General features: G+C 42.1%; 1 protein-coding gene across 13 annotated transcripts in view; it reads right to left on the bottom strand.

Annotated features, from left to right (window-relative positions):
* USP34 (ubiquitin specific peptidase 34) overlaps positions 1-20,018 on the bottom strand; it is a 288,078-nt gene that overhangs the window by 205,069 nt on the left and 62,991 nt on the right. For 12 of the 13 annotated variants that reach the window (XR_012422341.1, XR_012422342.1, XR_012422343.1 and 9 more), the window contains exons 3-5: positions 16,078-16,498; positions 5,235-5,285; positions 4,900-5,049 (exon numbers count right to left, since the gene is read on the bottom strand). Coding sequence is in view for 10 of the 13 variants with exons in the window: in XM_045369231.3 (XP_045225166.2) it covers positions 4,900-5,049; positions 5,235-5,285; positions 16,078-16,498 (622 nt within the window). In the remaining 3 variants the exon portion in view is untranslated. The remainder of the gene's footprint in view (positions 1-4,899; positions 5,050-5,234; positions 5,286-16,077; positions 16,499-20,018) is intronic. The other variant, XM_065527558.2, reaches the window with a different exon arrangement.

Here is a 20,018-nt window from a genome sequence, read left to right as displayed (position 1 = left end):
ATTAAACAACGATCCATATAATAGGTGGAATAATATTTGTGCAAACTGAGATATCTCCTAAAACTCAGAGCTAGTTAAGAATTGCTGAAGTTGTAGTTAAGAATCTGTTAAAGTTTTTGAGATTGAAATAAATGTATGGGCTTGATGTTATTATCAGATTTGAACCTTAATCTGATAAGGTAAGAATTTCCTTTCTTTGTTGATAATTCAAACCCAGAGCAGAGTGAGTTTTCCTGAGATGCAATTTCAGGAATCTAGATTCAGGTTCTAAAAAATAACTCACGAGTCAGACGCGGTGGCTCACACCTGTAATCCCAGCACTCTGGGAGGCTGAGGTGGAGGCATCACAAGGTCAAGAGATCGAGACCATCCTGGCCAACATGGCGAAACCCTATTTCTACTAAAAATACAAAAATTAGCTGGACGTGGTGGTGCGTGCCTGTAGTTCCAGCTACTCAGGAAGCTGAGGCAGGAGAATTGCTTGAACCCAGGAGGCGGAGGCTGCGGTAAGCAGAGATCATGCCACTGCAATCCAGCCTGGCAACAGAGTGAGACTCCGTTTCAAAAAAAAAACAAAAAAAAACACCATCTGACAAAGTTACTTTTCCTCAGTAAGAGTGAGGAAATCAGCCAGGTGCAGCGGCACACACCTGTAATCCCAGCACTTTAGGAGGCCAAGGCAGGCAGATCGTTTGAGCCCAGGAGTTCAAGACCAGCCTGGGGAACATGGTGAAACACTGTCTCTACCAAAAACACAAAAATTAGCCAGTCTCAAAATAAATATACAGATTTTTTTTTCTTTAAGTGAGGAGGAAATCATCCTAGAAAATAAACAGAATGGGATCATTTCCTGAATCCCAGGAAATGCTATAAACATGTTCTCTTCTGAATGTGTAATTTACTATAATAAACAGAGTTATTCAGTAATGTCAGCCCTTATCTGTCTTCCCATAAGTTATTTATGAGTTATTTTCTTTTCTTTACAAAGGATTGCCCTAAAATCTAATACTATTTTTTTTCATTGCTAAATATAGTTCTACTCCTTCCTGTGAAATTCAGAGATTCCCAAATACAGACCTCACCCTATTGAAGCCAAAACACCATGGCTAAACAAGTTGCCCACTTCGCAAGAAAAGGAATGAACATATAAAAATGATTAGGGTTTATACAATGACCCACTAGAGGAAATTACTATGAAATAAATAAATAAAGCACAACTTCTGTAGTAAGCTTGATTACAAAAAGAACTCTGTTAATGTACACTAAAATATTAACTATATGAAAAATTAACTTGCAGAGAGCCAATCTATTTTTTTATAAGGAAAAGATGCCAATTAAAGCTTAACTCCATTGAGTTATTATTCTCAGAAAATTAACAAACAGATTATATAGTATTATAGTATTATGGTGTTCAAAAAATACATTATTAATTTAAATAGTACAACTTTGCTTTGATGGCCTCAGTTGAGTTGCAAGATAAAGAAAACTATGCAAATTGTCAACAGCCCACTAATTAGCAGTCATAAAAGAGCTGAAGAGAAAGACAAAACAGAATCTAAGCCTAAACCTTGCTATTTAGTAAAGGGTAACTATACAGGTTGGGCAACAGTATAACTCCATCTCTACAAAAACAATTTTTAATTTAGCCAGGCATGGTGACATGCACCTTTAGTTGCAGGTACTTGGGAGGCTGACACAGGAGGTTTGCTTGAGCCTGGGAGGTTAACGCTGCAGTGAGCTGCTATTATGCTACCGCACAGCAGACCTCTCTCTCAAAACAAAAACAAAACCAAAACAAAGGCCAGGTGCAGTGGCTCAAGCCTGTAATCCCAGCACTTTGGGAGGCCGAGGTGGGCAGATCATGGAAGGACAGGATTTTGAGACCAGCCTGGACAACATGGTGAAACCCCATGTCTACCAAAAACACAAAAATTAGCCGGGTGTGGTATCATGCACTAGTTATCCCAGCCACTAGGGAGGCTGAGGCAGGACAATCGCTTGAACTCGGGAGGTGGACGCTGCAGTGAGCCAAGATCGTGCCACTGAACTCTAGCCTGGGTGACAGAGTGAGACTCTGTCTCAAAAAAACAGATAATGGAAAAAAAAAATCCTGTAAACAGTAACTTATAAACATACAGTAATAAACTCTTTAACAAGCCTTCCATACTAGACTGTTAACCAAAAATTAGTACAAATAAATTCAAGAAACAGTTTAATTCAGGTTTATGTAATATTCCTGATTAAGTAAACCCTTTGATAATTTGGTGTTTCAAAATTATATGCCCTCTCCAAAATTACCACAGTGTAAACTAAAAATGTTATCACAGCATTTCACTTAACTAAATTGAGATATTTTCTCTCAGAGAATGCCAAAGTACATAAAACTTCCTATCAAACAAGTAAGTTCAATCTGAATAACAGGATCACTTAAGTATTTAATAACAGTCGAAGTTAGTAAAAGCTACCAGTTACTACATACTTTATATGTCAAGTGCTACATTATGAGCTTAAAATCTTTCTTTCTCATTTTAAACCTCACAACAATCCTCTAAGGTAGATGGATACCATCATCATTGCCATTTTGCAAATGAAAAAAATTAAGGCTTAGATCACACACACTGGCTCACGCATGTAATCCCAGCACTTTGGGAGGCTGAGGTAGGAGGATCACCTGAGGTTAGGAGTTTGAGACCAGCCTAGACAACATGGTGAAACCCCATCTCTATTAAAAATACAAAAATGAACCAGGCATAGTGGCATGCACCTGTAGTCCCAGCTATTCGGGAGGCTGAAGCAGGAGAATCGCTTAAATCCGGGAGACGGAGGTTGCAGTGAGCCAGATCATGCCACTGCACTCCAGCCTGGGCAACAGAGCCAGACTCTGTCTAAAAAAAGGTAGGGCGCAGGGGCTCACGCCTGTAATCCCAGCACTTTGGGAGGCCGAGGTGGGCAGATCACAATGTCAGCAGATCAAGACCATCCTGGCTAATACAGTGAAACCTTGTCTCTACTAAAAAAATAAATACAAAAAATTAGCCAGGTGTGGTGGTGGCCGCCTATAGTCCCAGCTACTCGGGAGGCTGAGGCAGAAGAATGGCATGAACCCGGGAAGCAGAGCTTACAGTGAGCCAAGATCACGCCACTGCACTCCAGCCTGGGCAACAGAGCAAGACTCCATCTCAAAAAAAAAAAAAAGCTACATTATTAACCTACATGCTATATACTACTACTGTATGTAATATTTTCTTGTTTTTTTTTTTTTTTTTTTTTTTTGAGACAGAGTCTCGCTCTGTCACCCAGGCTGGAGTGCAGTGGCCGGATCTCAGCTCACTGCAAGCTCCGCCTCCCGGGTTTACGCCATTCTCCTGCCTCAGCCTCCCGAGTAGCTGGGACTACAGGCGCCCGCCACCTCACCCGGCTAGTTTTTTTTTTGTATTTCTTAATAGAGACGGGGTTTCACCGTGTTAGCCAGGATGGTCTCGATCTCCTGACCTCGTGATCCGCCCGTCTCGGCCTCCCAAAGTGCTGGGATTACAGGCTTGAGCCACCGCGCCCGGCCCAATATTTTCAACCTATCAGAATGCATGGAATTTTTTAACTAAAAATGACCTTGACAACAATCATTTATTACCAATTTTAGTAATGTCAGTGTTGTTTCCAATGTACGACATCACTGCAAAGCACATAGCATTGGAAGCAATGCAACAAAATGTTTGGTTGAGTACCTTTTCACTCAATATTTTTATTTTACAGATAATTTAAACAGCTGATATTAGCTATTAATTAAGGTAATTCCATTACACAAGATTTCAGGGTTTGGTAAAGGTACACTGAACTTTTGCTTTACCAATTTTTTAAATGATGACCAGAATAGGTTATTAAAGGATGAATTTTAATATATGGGTATTTAAATATCTTTCTTTCCAGGCCGGGCGTGGTGGCTCATGCCTGTAATCCCAGCACTTTGGGAGGCCAAGGTGGGTGGATCATGAGGTCAGGAGTTTGAGACCAGCCTGGCCAACATGTACTAAAAATACAAAAATTAGCCAGGCATGGTAGCTCACGCCTATAGTCCCAGCTACTCGGGAGGCTGAGGCAGAAGAATCGCTTGAACCCAGGAGGCAGAGGGTGCAGTGAGCTGAGACTGCACCACTGCACTCCAGCCTGGGGGACAGAGCGAGACTCTGTCTGAAAAAAAATAAAAGTATCTTTCTTTCCATATCCACTGTGCTTCACAGTAAACTGACATTCACAGGATGCAGAAGAATTACCCTATTTTCAAAGGCAAGAAGAAATGTTACATCTTCATGTGTAATATAGAGAGAATTCAGGCATACTACAATAGTAACCTAGGCAAGCATAATTTAAAGTAACCAATAAACTAAAAAGTCAAATATTTCCCAGGACAGAATCCCAGGCAGAGCAAGTTTAAAATGGCCTGGGCAACATGGTGAAACCCTGTCTCTAAAAAAAAGTACAAAAATTCAGCCAGGCATGGTGGTGCACACCTCTAGTCCCAGCTACTCAGGAGGGTGAGGTGGGAGGATCACCTGAGCCCAGGAGGTGGAAGCTGCAGCCTAGGCAACAGAGACAGACCCTGTCTCAAAACAAAACAAAACAAAAAGTTAAAAAATAAAAAAGCAAAAGTTTTGTGCACCGTCACCTATCTATTTTAGATTAAATAGTTATAGCCATGACTCCTTTTAGCTTTAAAACAGTAACTTTAAATTTTATTCAAACTCTAATCTTAATAATAAAAAGACTGTTTCTCATTTTGTCAAAACCAAAAAAAAAAATTATACATGCAAATCATTCAAAACCTTTTCACAGCATAAAATTCATGTTACTGATATACTAGACATTGCTCCCAAATTAAGATCAATTCAAAACAATACTTACATTAGACACAACTGTAATAAACGCATGTGCTATAAGAAATGGCAAAGTTTCAGGAGTTCCATATTCAAAGCAATCCTTCATGAGAGAAAGGCCATTTTTCCCACAAAACAAACATACATAACGAAGCAAATGCAATGGTACTTCTACATCCTGGGAAAATAAAATATGTCATTATTTGAAAACACACCAATAATTATTATCTTATTAGCAATACTGGAAAGATACTGATGAGAAACTCAAAAGACATACATAAATAATAAAACATATGGATGAGGCTTTGTTAAAAAAAGAAAAATAATATTTTCCATAAAAGAATAAAAAAGGTAAACACTTACATTCATATCACAGAATGCCCCTAATATGTTACTTTCTTGAGTTGATATATCCTAATTTTAAAAAAAAAGCAAAATTAGGTTACAACTAATCTTTAAAAAATACAATTCTGTAAGACTGATTTTATAAAAACTGAATAAACAGATTATTCTGCAATTACTCCTGATAAACAGTGATACTCCTAACTGAAGCTAATATTATTCAGCTTTAAGGTATATTTTAGTCCTCCTTTAAATAGAAACCATTCCACAGTACATACTACGATTTTGCCTTATTAAACATTAAGTAATCTTACCTTAAAAACATAAATGTTTAAAATCTCAGCACTTTCGGAGGCTGAGGTGGGTGGATCACCTGAGGTCAGGAATTCAAGATCAGCCCGACCAACATGGTAAAACCCTGTCTCTACTAAAAATAAAAAAATTGCCAGTGTGGTGGCAGGCACCTATAATACTCAGGAGACTGAGGGCACAAGGGCTTGAACCTGGGAGGCAGAGGTTGCAGTGAGCCGAAATCACGCCATTGCACTCCAGCCTGGGTGACAGAGCAAAACTGTCTCCAAAGCAAACAAAAAAAAAAAGTTTAAAATAAAACTCAAGGCACTTCTGATAAAAATACATTACAGTTAAGTGGTTTCTGAGTTTTGGAAAGTTTCTCAACAAACTTTTTCATAGTTTTTGAAACTGTGCTGTGGAATTCCCTAGAGGTACACTGAAGAGTTATACAATGTGCTTTCCATGCATAAGATTTAAACTGCCTAAAAGCAAAGTTACCCATTGTTGGTGAGTATAAGTTCGTATGAACTTTTTGGAAGGCAATTTGGCAATATTCATCAATATTTAAAATATACATTCCTTTAACCCAGCAATTCTAGCTTTTTGTCCTAAGGAACTAATCATAGTAGTACTGGAAAATAAATGCATAACAATGCTCATTAACCCATAATTAGTAACAACTGACATCCATCAATTTGATGGTGGCATAACCATTCTAGCTAATTTTTTTTTTTTTTTTTTGAGACAGAGTCTCGCACTGTCGCTCAGGCTCAAGTGCAGTACTGAGATCTCAGATCACTGCAAGCTCCGCCTCCCAAGTTCACGCCATTCTCCTGCCTCAGCCTCCAGAATAGGTGGGACTACAGGCGCCCACCACCATGCCCTGCTAATTTTTTGTATTTTTGGTAGCGACAGGGGTTTCACCATGTTAGCCAGGATGGTCTCGATCTCCTGACCTTGTTCGTGATCCGCCTGCCTTGGCCTCCCAAAGTGCTGGGATTACAGGCATGAGACACCTCACCTAGCCCTAACTCTTTACAGTAAGGTGAAACAGGCATGAGTGATCTTTGGGGGATGATGGAAATACTCTAAAATTAGAATGTGATGATGGTTGCACAACTCTGTAAATCTACTGAAAATAAACTATATAATCAAGTGATTTTTATGGTTTTACCTTTAAAAGGCTGTCTGAAAATAAAGCAAAATCTTATGTACAGCCAAAACACCTATGTTACATTTCTGAAAGAAGAAAATTTACGATGATCTGATCTTCATAATTTTTAGATTTGGAAATATCTGAACTTATGTGTTTTTTAGAGAAGAGAAAAGAAAAAAGACAAGTTCAAAGGCCTTTCAGAGTCTGTATTTTGTATATTCTGTATTTAATTTTTCACACAGAGGCCACGCATGGCGGCTCACGCATGTAATCCCAGCACTTTGGGAGGCCGAGGTGGGCGGATCACTCGAGATCAGGAGTTCTAGACCAGTCTGGCCAACATACTGAAACCCTGTCTCTACTAAAAATACAAAAATTAGCCAGGTGTGGTGGTAGACACGTGTAATCCCAGCTACTTGGGAGGCTGAGGAAGGAGAACTGCTTGAACCCAGGAGGCAGAGGTTGCAGTGAGCCGCAATCACACCACTGCACTCCAGTCTGGGAGACAAAATGAGGCTCCATCTCAAAAAAAAAAAGGCCGGGCGCAGTGGCTCAAGCCTGTAATCTCAGCACTTTGGGAGGCCGAAGCGGGCGGATCACGAGGTCAGGAGATCGAGACCATCCTGGCTAACACGGTGAAACCCCATCTCTGCTAAAAATACAAAAAATTAGCTGGGCGTGGTGGTGGGCACCTGTAGTCCCAGCTACTCGGGAGGCTAAGACAGGAGAATGGCGTGAACCCAGGAGGTGGAGCTTGCAGTGAGCCAAGATTGCGCCACCGCACTCCAGCCTGGGTGATGAGCAAGACTCCATCTCAAAAAAAAAAAAATCACACGAAAAGACTGCTTTTGACCGGGCCCAATGGCTCACATTTAGAATCCCAACACTTTGGGAGGCTGAAGCCAGCGAATCACTTGAGGTCAGGAGTTCAAGACCAGCCTGGCCAACATGGTAAAACCGCATCTCTACTAAAGTGTGCAATGGTTCAAACCTGTAATCCCAGCACTTTGGGAGGCCAAGGTGGGCGGATCACGAGGTCAGGAGATTGAGACCATCCTGGCCAACATGGTAAAACTCCGTCTCTATTAAAATTACAAAAATTAGCTGGGCGTGGTGGCACACACCAGTAGTCCCAGCTCCTCAGGAGGCTGAGGGAGTGGAACTGCTTGAACCCGGGAGGCGGAGAATGCAGTAAGCTGAGATCACACCACTGAACTCCAGCCTGGACGACAGAGCAAGCCCTGTCTCAAAAAAAAAAAAAAAAAAAAAAAAAGAAAGAAAGAAGGAAAAACTAACCAGGGGTGGTGGCGCACACCTGTAATCCCAGCTGTTCAGGAGGCTGAGGCCAAGAATCACTTGAACCCAGGAAAGGGGGCTGCAGTGAGCTGAGATCGCACCACTGCACTCTAGCTTGGGCGACAGAGTGAGACTCCATCTCCAAAAAAAAGATTGTTTTTAGGTTGGGCATGGTGGCTCGCACCTGTAATCCCAGCACTTTGGGAGGCTGAGGCGGGAGGACTGCTTGAACCCAGGAGTTCAAGACTAGCCTGGTACACATGGGCGAGACTCAATCTCTATTAAAAATTTTAAAATATTAGCCAGGCATGGTGGTGCGTATCTGTCCTCCCAGATACTCAGGAGGCTGAGGTGAGAGGATTGCATGAACTTGGGAGGTCTAGGCTGCAATGAGCCATGTTCATGCCACAGAGGAGAGAGGTGGGGGAGAACAAAGAGAGGGAGGAGAGGGAGGAGAGGGAGAGAAGGGGGGAAAAGGGGGGAGAAAGGGGGAGGAAGGAGGGGAAAGTGGGGGAAGGAGGGGAAAGTGGGGGAAGGAGGGGAAAGTGGGGGAAGGAGGGGAAAGTGGGGGAAGGAGGGGAAAGTGGGGGAAGGAGGGGAAAGTGGGGGAAGGAGGGGAAAGTGGGGGAAGGAGGGGAAAGTGGGGGAAGGAGGGGACAGTGGGAGGAGGGGACAGTGGGAGAAGGAGGGAGAAAGGGGAGGGAGAAAGGGGAGGGAGAAAGGGGAGGGAGAAAGGGGAGGGAGAAAGGGGAGGGAGAAAGGGGAGGGAGAAAGGGGAGGGAGAAAGGGGAGGGAGAAAGGGGAGGGAGAAAGGGGAGGGAGAAAGGGGAGGGAGAGAGAAAATACTGCTTTTATGATCAGAAAGCTAGTTAGAAACTTTCATCGGAAAAAAGCTACCAAAGAAACCCATTCATTGCCATCACCTATTTTAGATATTTAAGTTACACTGCTGAAATGAAGTCTGAAAACCACTGACTTGAAAGCAATCATACAGAACTCAGAACATTTCAAAATAAAAAATGCCCTTAGAGAAATCAATTCTCAAAGTAAGTGTACTAAACTTCCTAAATCCCCTCCTAGCTATGACAACCGGGGCCAGAGGCGAAGTTTTATGTTAGTCTCAACAAACTTTTTCATGGTCTTCAAAAAGTCCAGAATTTACGACCTCCTGTGGTACTGTTAAATACGGAATCATGGACCAGGTGAACCATGCTATAATTTTAAGAGTCAAGATTTCTAGTGCCTATAATGGACACAGTTAAAAAATCTCCTAGCGGTCGGCGCAGTGGCTCATGCTTGTAATCCCAGCACTTTTAGAGGCCTAGGCAGGTGGATCACGAGGTCAGGAGTTCAAGACCAGCCTAACATGGTCTCTACTAAAACTACAAAAATCAGCGGGGTGTGGCGGCGTGCGCTTGTAATCCCAGCTACTCAGGAGGCTGAAGCAGGAGAATCACTTGAATCCTGGGAGGTGGAGGTTGCAGTGAGCTGATATCATGCCACCACACTCCAGTCTGGGCGACAGGATCAAAACTGTTTCAAAAAAAAAAAAAAATCTAACAGAGTTCTGTCCTGATATGCAGCGTTACTCAGGTTTGATTACATCTATTTTGGTGATTCAGGGGAACTGTTTTACTACTCTATTTCTAATCTGAATACATAAAGCTAGCCTCCTAAAATATTGTTATAATCGCATTTTTTAGTAGTATATAAAAAATTAACACAGATCTATAGGTTAAAAAAACACTAACACCACTAGGAAGTCTCATTAAAAAATGAATTAACGGCCCTGGACGCAGTGGCTCACAACTATAATCCCAGGACTTTGGAAGGCTGAGGCAGGTGGATCACGAGGTCAGGAGGTGGAGATCACCCTGCCCAACATAGTGAAACCCCGTCTCTACTAAAAATACAAAAAAACTAGCCAGGCGGTTGGCGAGCACCTGTAATCCCAGCTACTTGGGAGGCTGAGGCAGGTGAATTGCTTGTACCTGGGAGGCGGAGGTTGCAGTGAGCTGACATCACACCACTGCACTCCAGCCTCAGCAACAGTGCATGACTCTGTCTCCCCAAAAAAAAAAAAAAAAAAAAAAAAAAGGCAATATTTTTCAAAAGTTCTTATTTTAGGTAATCCCTGAGAAAGGCCTTAATAAACTTCTCAATGATTTTAAAGTCTTGGGTTTTTTTCCTCAAACACCTCCCATTTACTACATGAGTTGATCCCATCCTATTTATAGCAGAGAAATTTGGTTATTTTATTTTATTTTTATTTATTTTTGAGGCGGAGTCTCTGTCGCCCAGGCTGGAGTGCAGTGGCTGGATCTCAGCTCACTGCAAGCTCCGCCTCCCGGGTTTACACCATTCTCCTGCCTCAGCCTCCCGAGTAGCTGGGACTACAGGCGCCCGCCACCCGCCTGGCTAGTTTTTTGTATTTTTAGTAGAGACGGGGTTTCACCATGTTAGCCAGGATGGTCTCGATCTCCTGACCTCGTGATCCACCCACCTCGGCCTCCCAAAGTGCTGGGATTACAGGCTTGAGCCACCGCGCCTGGCCTATTTGGTTATTTTAAAAGAGAAAACAGAGAGAAATAAAAGAGTAACTATAGAGGAAAGGCAATTCTATGTAAATTCAGCAAATGTTGCTCCATGATCAAACCAAGAAGAACTCAATGTCTCAAATAAAATTTTCACTTAAAAGGCAGTCAGTGATGTTGGAATTAGTAGTGATAATTGTACAACATTGGAATTATTCTAAAAGATACTAAACTGGCTGGTCGTGGTGGCTCATGCTCATAATCCCAGCACTTTGGGAGGCTGAGGCAGGAGGACTGCCCAAAGCCAGGAGTTCAAAACCAGCCCAGGCAACAGAGTGAGACCCTGTCTCCTCAAAAAAATTAAAAAACTAGCTAGGGGCCGGGCGCGGTGGCTCAAGCCTGTAATCCCAGCACTTTGGGAGGCCGAGACAGGCGGATCACGAGGTCAGGAGATCGAGACCATCCTGGCTAGCCTGGTGAAACCCCGTCTCTACTAAAAAATACAAAAAACTAGTCGGGCAAGGTGGCGGGCGCCTGTAGTCCCAGCTACTCGGGAGGCTGAGGCAGGAGAATGGCGTAAACCCGGGAGGCGGAGCTTGCAGTGAGCTGAGATCCGGCCACTGCACTCCAGCCTGGGCGACAGAGCGAGACTCCGTCTCAAAAAAAAAAAAAAAAAAAAAAAAAAACAAAACTAGGTAGGCATAGAGGCATGCACCTGTACTCCCAGCTACTTAGGATACTGAAGTTGAAGGATTACTTAAGCCCAGGAATTCAAGGCTACAGTGAATCATAATTGTGCCAGTATACTCCTCCAGCCTGGGTGACAGAGGAAGACCCTGATTCAAAAATTTAAAAATAAGGCCAGGTGCGGTAGCTCATGCCTGTAATTCCAGCACTTTGGGAGGCCAAGGCTGGCGAGTCACAAGGTCAAGAAATCGAGACCAACCTGGCCAACATGGTGAAACCTCACCTCTACTAAAAATACAAAAATTAGCTGGGCGTTGTGGTGCGCGCCTGTAGTCCCAGCTACTTGGGAGGGTAAGGCAGGAGTATCGCTTGAACCCAGGAGGCAGAGGTTGCAGTGAGCTGAGATTGCGCCATTGCACGCTAGCCTGGCAACTGAGCGAGACTCCATCTCAAAAAAAAAAAAAAATTAAAAAATAAACGCCTCAAGTATATAACCTGTCTGATTATACCATATGTATATTTAACATAAATGCAGTGGTTTCTCTCCTTTCTACTTTTTTAAAGATAGGGTCCCACTCTGTCATGTAGAGGCATGATCATAGCTCACTGCAGCCTTGAACTCCTGGCTCAAGTGATCCTTTTGCCTCAGCCTCCCAAGTAGCTGGGAATACAGGCATGTACCACTATGCCCAGTTAATTTTTTTTCTTTTCTTTTGTAGAAATGAGCTCTTGCTATGTTGCGCAGCCTAGACTTGAACTCCCGGCTTCAAGTGGTCCTCTTGCCTTGGCTTCCAAAAATGCTGGGATTACAGGTGTGAGCCACTGTACCTGGCCCTTTCTATCATTTTCATAATCTTTTTCCCTATACTCAGAAAAAACTTACAACACTAGGGCAATATCTCATTTCACAGAATTACACATAATTATTCAGGATAAAGAATGCAACCAGCTGGCCGGGTGTCGTGGCTCACGCCTGTAATCCCAGCACTTTGGGAGGCCGAGGCGGGCGGATCACAAGGTCAGGAGATCGAGACCACAGTGAAACCCCGTCTCTACTAAAAATACAAAAAATTAGCCGGGCGCGGTGGCGGGCGCCTGTAGTCCCAGCTACTCAGGAGGCTGAGGCAGGAGAATGGCGTGAACCCAGGAGGCGGAGCTTGCAGTGAGCCGAGATCGCGCCACTGCACTCCAGCCTGGGCGACAGAGCGAGACTCCCTCTCAAAAAAAAAAAAAAAAAAAAAGAAAAAGAAAAAAAAAGAATGCAACTAGCATGGCAAGGCACCGTGGCTCAAGTCTGTAATCCCAGCACTTTGGAGGCCAAGGCAGGAGGATCACCTGAGGCCAAGAGTTCGAGACCAGCCTGGTCTCGATAAACCCTATAAACACAGATAAACTCCATCTCTTAAAGTAATAATAATAAAATAAAAATAAACTTAGCCAGGCACTGTGGTGAGTGCCTAGTGTCCAAGTTACTCAGGAGGCTGAGGTGGGTGGATCGTTTGAGCCCAGGAATTCAAGGTTACGGTGACCTGTGATCACACCACTGCACTCCAGCCTGGGAGACAGAGCAAGACCCTGTCTTTTAAGGGGGGAAAAAAAAACTAGGCCGTTCCCCCTTTTTATTCTGAATTAATATTACTTATGTCCAATTACCGAACCTTTCACAATATTATCAGCTTTGATGGGGACAATAGGAAAGAGAGGAAGGAAGAGACAGAAGGAGGGTCTCCCAATTTCCGTATTATTTAGAATACAGTAATTCGTTCAAAATGATTTAGAAGTAGTGCAGTAGAGTAAGACCCGGATTCTAGGACTCTTCTCAGCAATATGCCTGATCAAATCTTTTAGCCTCTGTAGGCCAGTTGCTTCTTCTATAAAATAAAAGTGTTGAGTAGGTTTCTAAAGACACAGCTATCAAAATACTAACACATGAGTTTTGAATCTTGTCCTTCTAAGAATTTTGGTCAAGTTGTGCCTCTTTAAAAAATATTAACTGGCCGGGCGCGGTGGCTCAAGCCTGTAATCCCAGTACTTTGGGAGGCTGAGGCGGGTGGATCACAAGGTCAGGAGATCGAGACTATCCTGGCTAACATGGTGAAACCCCGTCTCTACTAAAAATACAAAAAACTAGCCGGGCGTGGTGGCGGGCGCCTGTAGTCTCAGCTACTTGGGAGGCTGAGGCGGGAGAATGGCGCGAACCCAGGAGGCGGAGCTTGCAGTGAGCCGAGATCACGCCACTGCACTCCAGCCTGGGAGACACAGCGAGACTCCGTCTCAAAAAAAAAAAAAAAAAAAATATTAACTAAAAATCAAAATCAAAGGCTTCAGAAAGGACAGCACAGCAGTAAAAAAAAGACCGGATGGACTATTTCCTCAAAGAAAAGTGGGATAAAAACCTCTAGTAAGCTTTATTACATTTCATAATAATTTGCTTTAAAATAATTATGTGTATATACACGCAAATTTATACATATATATAATTTTATAACATGTATGCTACCAAGTGTTTGATCTAGGACCATCTGAAACAGTTGACCCAACTTACCACATTTAATTAAATCGTCATTAGGACAGAAACTAGAAATTTTAGAGCACTTGTAACAGATCATTATTAACATAACAGAAACCTGGGAAACAACTATTACGAAAAGAAAATTTTAAAAGCACGTATCTAATAAATTATACAATTTGGTATAAGGAGGTTACTCTTTTACTATATCTATGGGTATTTTTTGTTAGAATTTTCCTCAAAGACCTCACAAAACCATTGCTTTCAACCAAGGAGTAACATAAAATACTCAAGAAGAGTAATAACAAAGCACTTTAAAACAAAGTACAGGAGTGTAATTATGCCTATATTTAGAGATTACCATTTTTGAAAATAAGAAAGAACACTGATACCAAGTTTATTTTAGAAGCAGCAGATTCAGTATTGCTTATAGTTCTATATCATTAAGAAATTTAGTTGGAAAAAAATCTGTGAATTTCACATATCTAAGTCCCTAACAAAAACTATTTTCAGCATCTTTCAATTACCAAGTTAAGATACTAAAGCACCATGTAGATGGTGTTTATGTAGATTAAATGTTTCAAGTTTGCCTGATGGGACTCTCTTTTGTTGAAAAAAGACTGAGATGACTTTTTCAGAATATTTAATATATTTTATATCATGTAAGAGATTAACAGTTTCTATACTGGATGATCACAGGCTAAGATTTTTAGAAGACAGAGTACAATCTGATTTTAAATACTCTTTTTTTCCCCCCACCTAGAGCAGGAGTGAATGAAAGTTTATCAAAAAGCTTTAGAGGCCGGGCGCAGTGACTCACGCCTGTAATCCCAGCACTTTGGGAGGCCGAGGTGGGCGGATCATGAGGCCAGGAGATCGAGACCATCCTGGCTAAAAGGGTGAAACCCCATCTCTACTAAAAAATACAAATAAAAAAATTAGCCAGGCGTGGTGGCAGGCGCCTGTAGTCCCAGCTACTCAGGAGGCTGAGGCAGGAGAATGGTGTGAACCCGGGAGGTGGAGCTTGCAGTGAGCCGAGATCGCGCCACTGCACTCCAGCCTGGGCTACAGAGCAAGACTATCTCAAAAATAAAAACAAAAAAACAAAAAAAAAACTTTTTAGAACAGTAAGGGAAGAAAGGAAAGAAAGAAGGACCGAAACTACAACTTGGAAGAAGGCCAAGTGGGTGACTTGAGAAACCAAGTGTGCCTGATTTAAAATATTCTTACAAAGAATTCTAACGGAAAATATCTGCCCTCAGGCTATGTTTTCAAGCAAGTCTCCATTCGACCTGAAAATATCCCAGTAAAGGACTACTACTTTCCACACGAAGAAAGAGAAGTATAAAGGTTACAGAACAAGTAAGCTAGAGAAAAGAGGCAGATTAAAACCAACAACAAAAAAATACAGTAGATTCTCTAATGGCCATAACTCTTCATTTCCCAGGATGCACAGGAAACAGAATGTATAAGATATAAAATGAAATTTTACACCTCTCCTCCCCCCAGAAATGGAGTCTACTTCATTACCCCTTTAAATCTGGGATGCCCTTGTGAACTGCTTCAAGTAACAGAAAGCAGCACAATAGAATATGGCAGAATTATACTGTGACATCTCAAAGGCTGCATCTTAACTTACAAAAGAAAATACTATTATTTGAAACTACTAATTACAGATAATTTGCTAAGCTTTTCTCTTGATGAAAGCAAATTCTGGTCTGTAGACTGTTTCTAAGAATGAAATTTAAAATTCCACGTGTTTCCTTTCCCTCAACTATTATTTATTTATTTTTATTTTTATTTTTATTTTTTGAGGCGGAGTCTTGCTCTGTCACCCAGGCTGGAGTGCAGTGGCTGGATCTCAGTTCACTGCAAGCTCCGCCTCTCGGCTTTACGCCATTCTCCTGCCTCAGCCTCCCGAGGAGCTGGGACTACAGGCACCTGCCACCTCGCCCGGCTAGTTTTTTGTATTTTTCAGTAGAGACGGGGTTTCACCAGGTTAGCCAGGATGGTCTCCATCTCGACCTCGCGATCCGCCCGTCTCGGCCTCCCAGAGTGCTGAGATTACAGGCTTGAGCCACCGCACCCGGCCAACTTTTATTAAGAGTCATAAAATAAGCATAGATCTATACCAGTAAAATGTTTAGATCACTACCAGTTTACTTTCTGAGTTCAATGTATACATCTTTCCTTGACAGGATGAACTATATTGAGCAAATTTACAGCACAAACTGCTAAAAAAAAATGTTCTGGAGAAACATTAAATAATTCTGGTGACAATAATGATTTTCTGCCAGCAAAAACTGTCTTCGTACTTATCAGTGAGAAACAGACTGCCAAGTTAAGTCTTGGTATTACTTAAAATTCACAACAGCTATTTTTACATACCTCAATAGTAGGGTGAGTATTATGCTTGTAAGCGGTATATAAGGGAAACTGAATTTGAAAAATTTTTGCCACACATAGTAAGAGTTTTTCCTTCTCATCTGTACTCCATAAACTAAAAGGATCAGAACTCTTTGAAGATTCCTCCTCAGTCAGATTACAAATTCTTGTAGAGTTTGATTTTTTTTCTATTGATTTTTGTCTTTCTGAACTTCCTTCATTACACTCTCTATCTATATTCAGTGGTTCCTCTGCTTGATTACTCTCATCTTGCCACGTGGAATCTATGTTAATAGTAGTACAATGTTTACAAAGCTGGTCCCGGAGCACTTGAACTTGGGCAATCACTAAGTTAATAAGTGCACACACTACTTGATTAAAAATCTCCAAATGCTTATATTCCTTGAAGCAGCATAGACATTGCCTATAAGAGAAAAAAAAAATGAATAAATTAGTAGTAGAGCAGCAGTTATATTTTTTAATAAAAAATAATAAGGAAATACTAAGTTATTTCTAGACTTGCTTTTATTTTTTCCTTCCTGCTGTGGTACACCTTAATAACATAAAGATAGCATCGCAACAACAACTGGTATCTTAGTATAAAGTCATCATGTTAGGTTTACAGCTATTATCTTCAGTTTCATGTATGGATTTGTCTGTCCTTCTACACAAGGAACTATTTAAAAACAAGAATTGTGGCATTTTGTTTCTCCAGTATCAAGTACTCAATATATGTTGAGCAAGTTATTAGGAAACTGGCTATAACAAAATATCTTACTAATAAAGCCAGCTATTTAATATAAGGAATTTTATTGTCAACTAATAAAACAGCCACATTTTTAAGTTAATGTCCTTGAAGGCTATTTGGGAGGGGTGCTCTGACACCATCTGGTAAATCAAAAGTGTTTAGGCACAAAACACACACACACTCTCTTTCTCTCCCCAGCTCCTGTAAAATATACATATATATAAAAAACAGGATCGGCCAGGCGCGGTGGCTCACGCCTGTAATCCCAGCACTTTGGATGGTCCAGGCAGGTGGATCATTTGAGGTCAGGAGTTCGAAACCAGCCTGATCAACATGATGAAATCCTGTCTCTACTAAAAATACAAAAAAAATTAGCCGGGTATGGTTGTGGGCACCTGTAATCCCAGTTACTTGGGAGGCTTAGGTAGGAGAATCACTTGAACCCAGGAGGCGGAGGTTGTAGTGAGCCAAGATTACACCACTGCACTCCAGCCTGGGCAACAAGACCAAAACACAGTCTCAAAAAAAAAAAGTATTACAAACAAATCCAGTTCTCCTTAGACATGTTCAGTTAGTAGCACAATGCCTGGCATATGTAGGTAATTAAAAGGATCTCAGCCAGGTGGGGTGGCTCACACCTGTAATCCCAACACTCTGGGAGACCAAGGTGGGAGAATCACTTAAGTCCAGGAGCTCAAGACAAGCCAGGGCAACATAATGAGGCCTATCTCTACAAAAAATAAAAATAAAAGAATTAGCTAGGCATCGTGGCTTGTGCCTGCAGTCCCAGCTATTCGAGACGCTAGCCCAGGTGGCTGAGACAGCAGTGAGCCCTGATCATGCCTGAGTGACAGAGCGAAATCATGTATCAAAAAAAGGCAGGGAATGGTCTGGTGAATCAATAGGTAATTTATACACACACAAGTACCTGGTTCTAATACTTGTATCCAATGACAGATGACAGCTAAGCAACTATAATCTATAATCTGCACCTAGTAATAGCATCAAAACATCTATATTGTAGTCTGAATAGATCACCAATGCCCTGTATGATCATGTGGAAATAATTTTATTTCTCCAAGCGTGAATTTGAAGTACAGCCACAAATTACTTGATACTCTTCTGTGTAGATGGAACTCACTTCTAGTGAATAGAATGTGGTAGAAGTGACAATGTGTGACATCTGATACTAGGTCATAAAAGACACTGTCACTTCTGCCTTGCTCTCTTTTGGATCACTTACTCTAGGGAAAGCCACCTATCATGGAAAAACACTCAAGCAGCCCTTTAGGAGTTCACAAGAGGAAGTACCAAGACCTCCCCATTAACAACCAGCACTGAGGCTGGATGAGTTGGTTCACGCCTGTAATCCCAGCACTTTGGGAGGCCGAGGTGGGTGGAACACCTGAAGTCAGGAGTTCGAGATCAGCCTGGCCAACATGGTGAAACCCCATCTCTACTAAAAATATAAAAATTAGCCAGGCGTGGTGGTGGGCACCTGTAATCCCAGCTACTCGGGATGCTGAGGCAGGAGATCGTGCCACTGCACTCCAGTCTGGGTGACAAAGCAAGATTCTGTCTCAAAAAATTAAAAAAAAAAAACAAACAGCACTAACCTGATCACTAACTAAAGCAAGCCAACTTGGAAGTATATCCTCCAGCCCCGCATGAGCCTTTACAAGACTATCACCGGGCCAACATCCTGACTAAAACATTATGAGAAACTCAACCCAGAACCGAACAGCTAAAGGAGTCCCAAATTCCTGTCCCATTGAAACTTTGAGGATAATAAATGTTTACTGCTGTTTTAAGATACAGTACTACTTTTGGAGCATTTCTGTCACACAGAAATATATAATTATATAAATATATATAAATAATGCATCACATCTTTTTTATCTGTGACAAAATGAAAGGGTTTTTATTTTTACCTTTAAGACCTCTCCAGCTTTACAATTCTTTAATATCACAACTCCCACAAGAAGAAAAATAAACACATTTCTCCTCCAATTCTTCTGATTTAACAGCTTCTTCCTCCGATGTTTAGGAAAAATCAGGTTTAAAGTAAGAGGTCAGGCTGGGTGTGGTGGCTCACGCCTGTAATCCCAGCACTTTGGGAGGCTGAGGCAGACAGATCACTTAAGGTCAGGAGTTTGAGACCAGCCTGGCCAACATGGTGAAATCTCATCTCTACTAAAAATAAAAAATCAGATGGGCGTGGTAGTCTACCTGTAATCCTAGATACTAAGGAGGCTGAGGCAGGAAAGTCACTTGAACTTGGGAGGCGGAGGTTGCAGCGAGCCGAGAGAGCACCCCTGCACTCCAGCCCGGGCGACAGAGTGAGACTCTCTCTCTCAAAACACATACAAAACCAAAGTGAGAGGTCATATAAACTTGAGTGTAAGGCAGGTGCACTGTCTCAGCCTGTAATCCCAGCACTTTGGGAAGCCAAAGTGGGCATATCACTAGAGGCCAGGAGTTCGAGACCAGCCTGGCCAATATAGCAAAACCTCGTCTCTACTAAAAATACGAAAATTAGCTGGGCGTGGTGACAAACACCTGTAATTCCACCTACTCAGGAGGCTGAGGCACAAGAATTGTCTGAACCTGGGAGGCAGAAGTTGCAGTGAGCCAAGATTGCACCACTGTACTCCAGCCTGGGTGATAGAGGCAGACTGTCTCAAAAAACATAAAAAACTTAGAAAAATCAGGTTCAAAGAGGTCAGGCCAGGTGTGGTGGCTCACGCCTGTAAGCACTTTGGGAGGCTGAGGCAGGCAGATCATTTACTAAAAATGGAATCTGAAATCCCAGAAAACGATCTTGAAGTCAGATTTGGATGGAGAAAGCCAAAGATTCAGCCAAATTTACTTTTAAAATAAGTGTTAGGGCCAGGTGCAGTGGCTCTTGTCTGTAATGCCAGCACTTTGGGAGGCCAAGGCAGGTGGATCACTTGAGGTCAGGAGTTTGAGACCAGCCTGGCCAACATCGTGAAACCCCGTCTCTACTAAAAATATAAAAATTAGCCAGGTGTGGTGGCGGGTGCAATTCCAGCTACTTGGGAGGCAGAGACAGGAGAATTGCTTGAACCCAGGAAGTGGAGGTTGCAGTGAACCAAGACTGTGCCACTGCACTCCAGCCTGGGCAACAGAGCGAGACTCCATCTCTAAAATAAATAAAATTTAAAAAATAAAATTA

This window comes from Macaca fascicularis, chromosome 13, assembly GCF_037993035.2.
Source record: "Macaca fascicularis isolate 582-1 chromosome 13, T2T-MFA8v1.1".
Taxonomy (NCBI): domain Eukaryota; kingdom Metazoa; phylum Chordata; class Mammalia; order Primates; family Cercopithecidae; genus Macaca; species Macaca fascicularis.
This window is presented reverse-complemented; position numbering and strand designations above follow the sequence as displayed.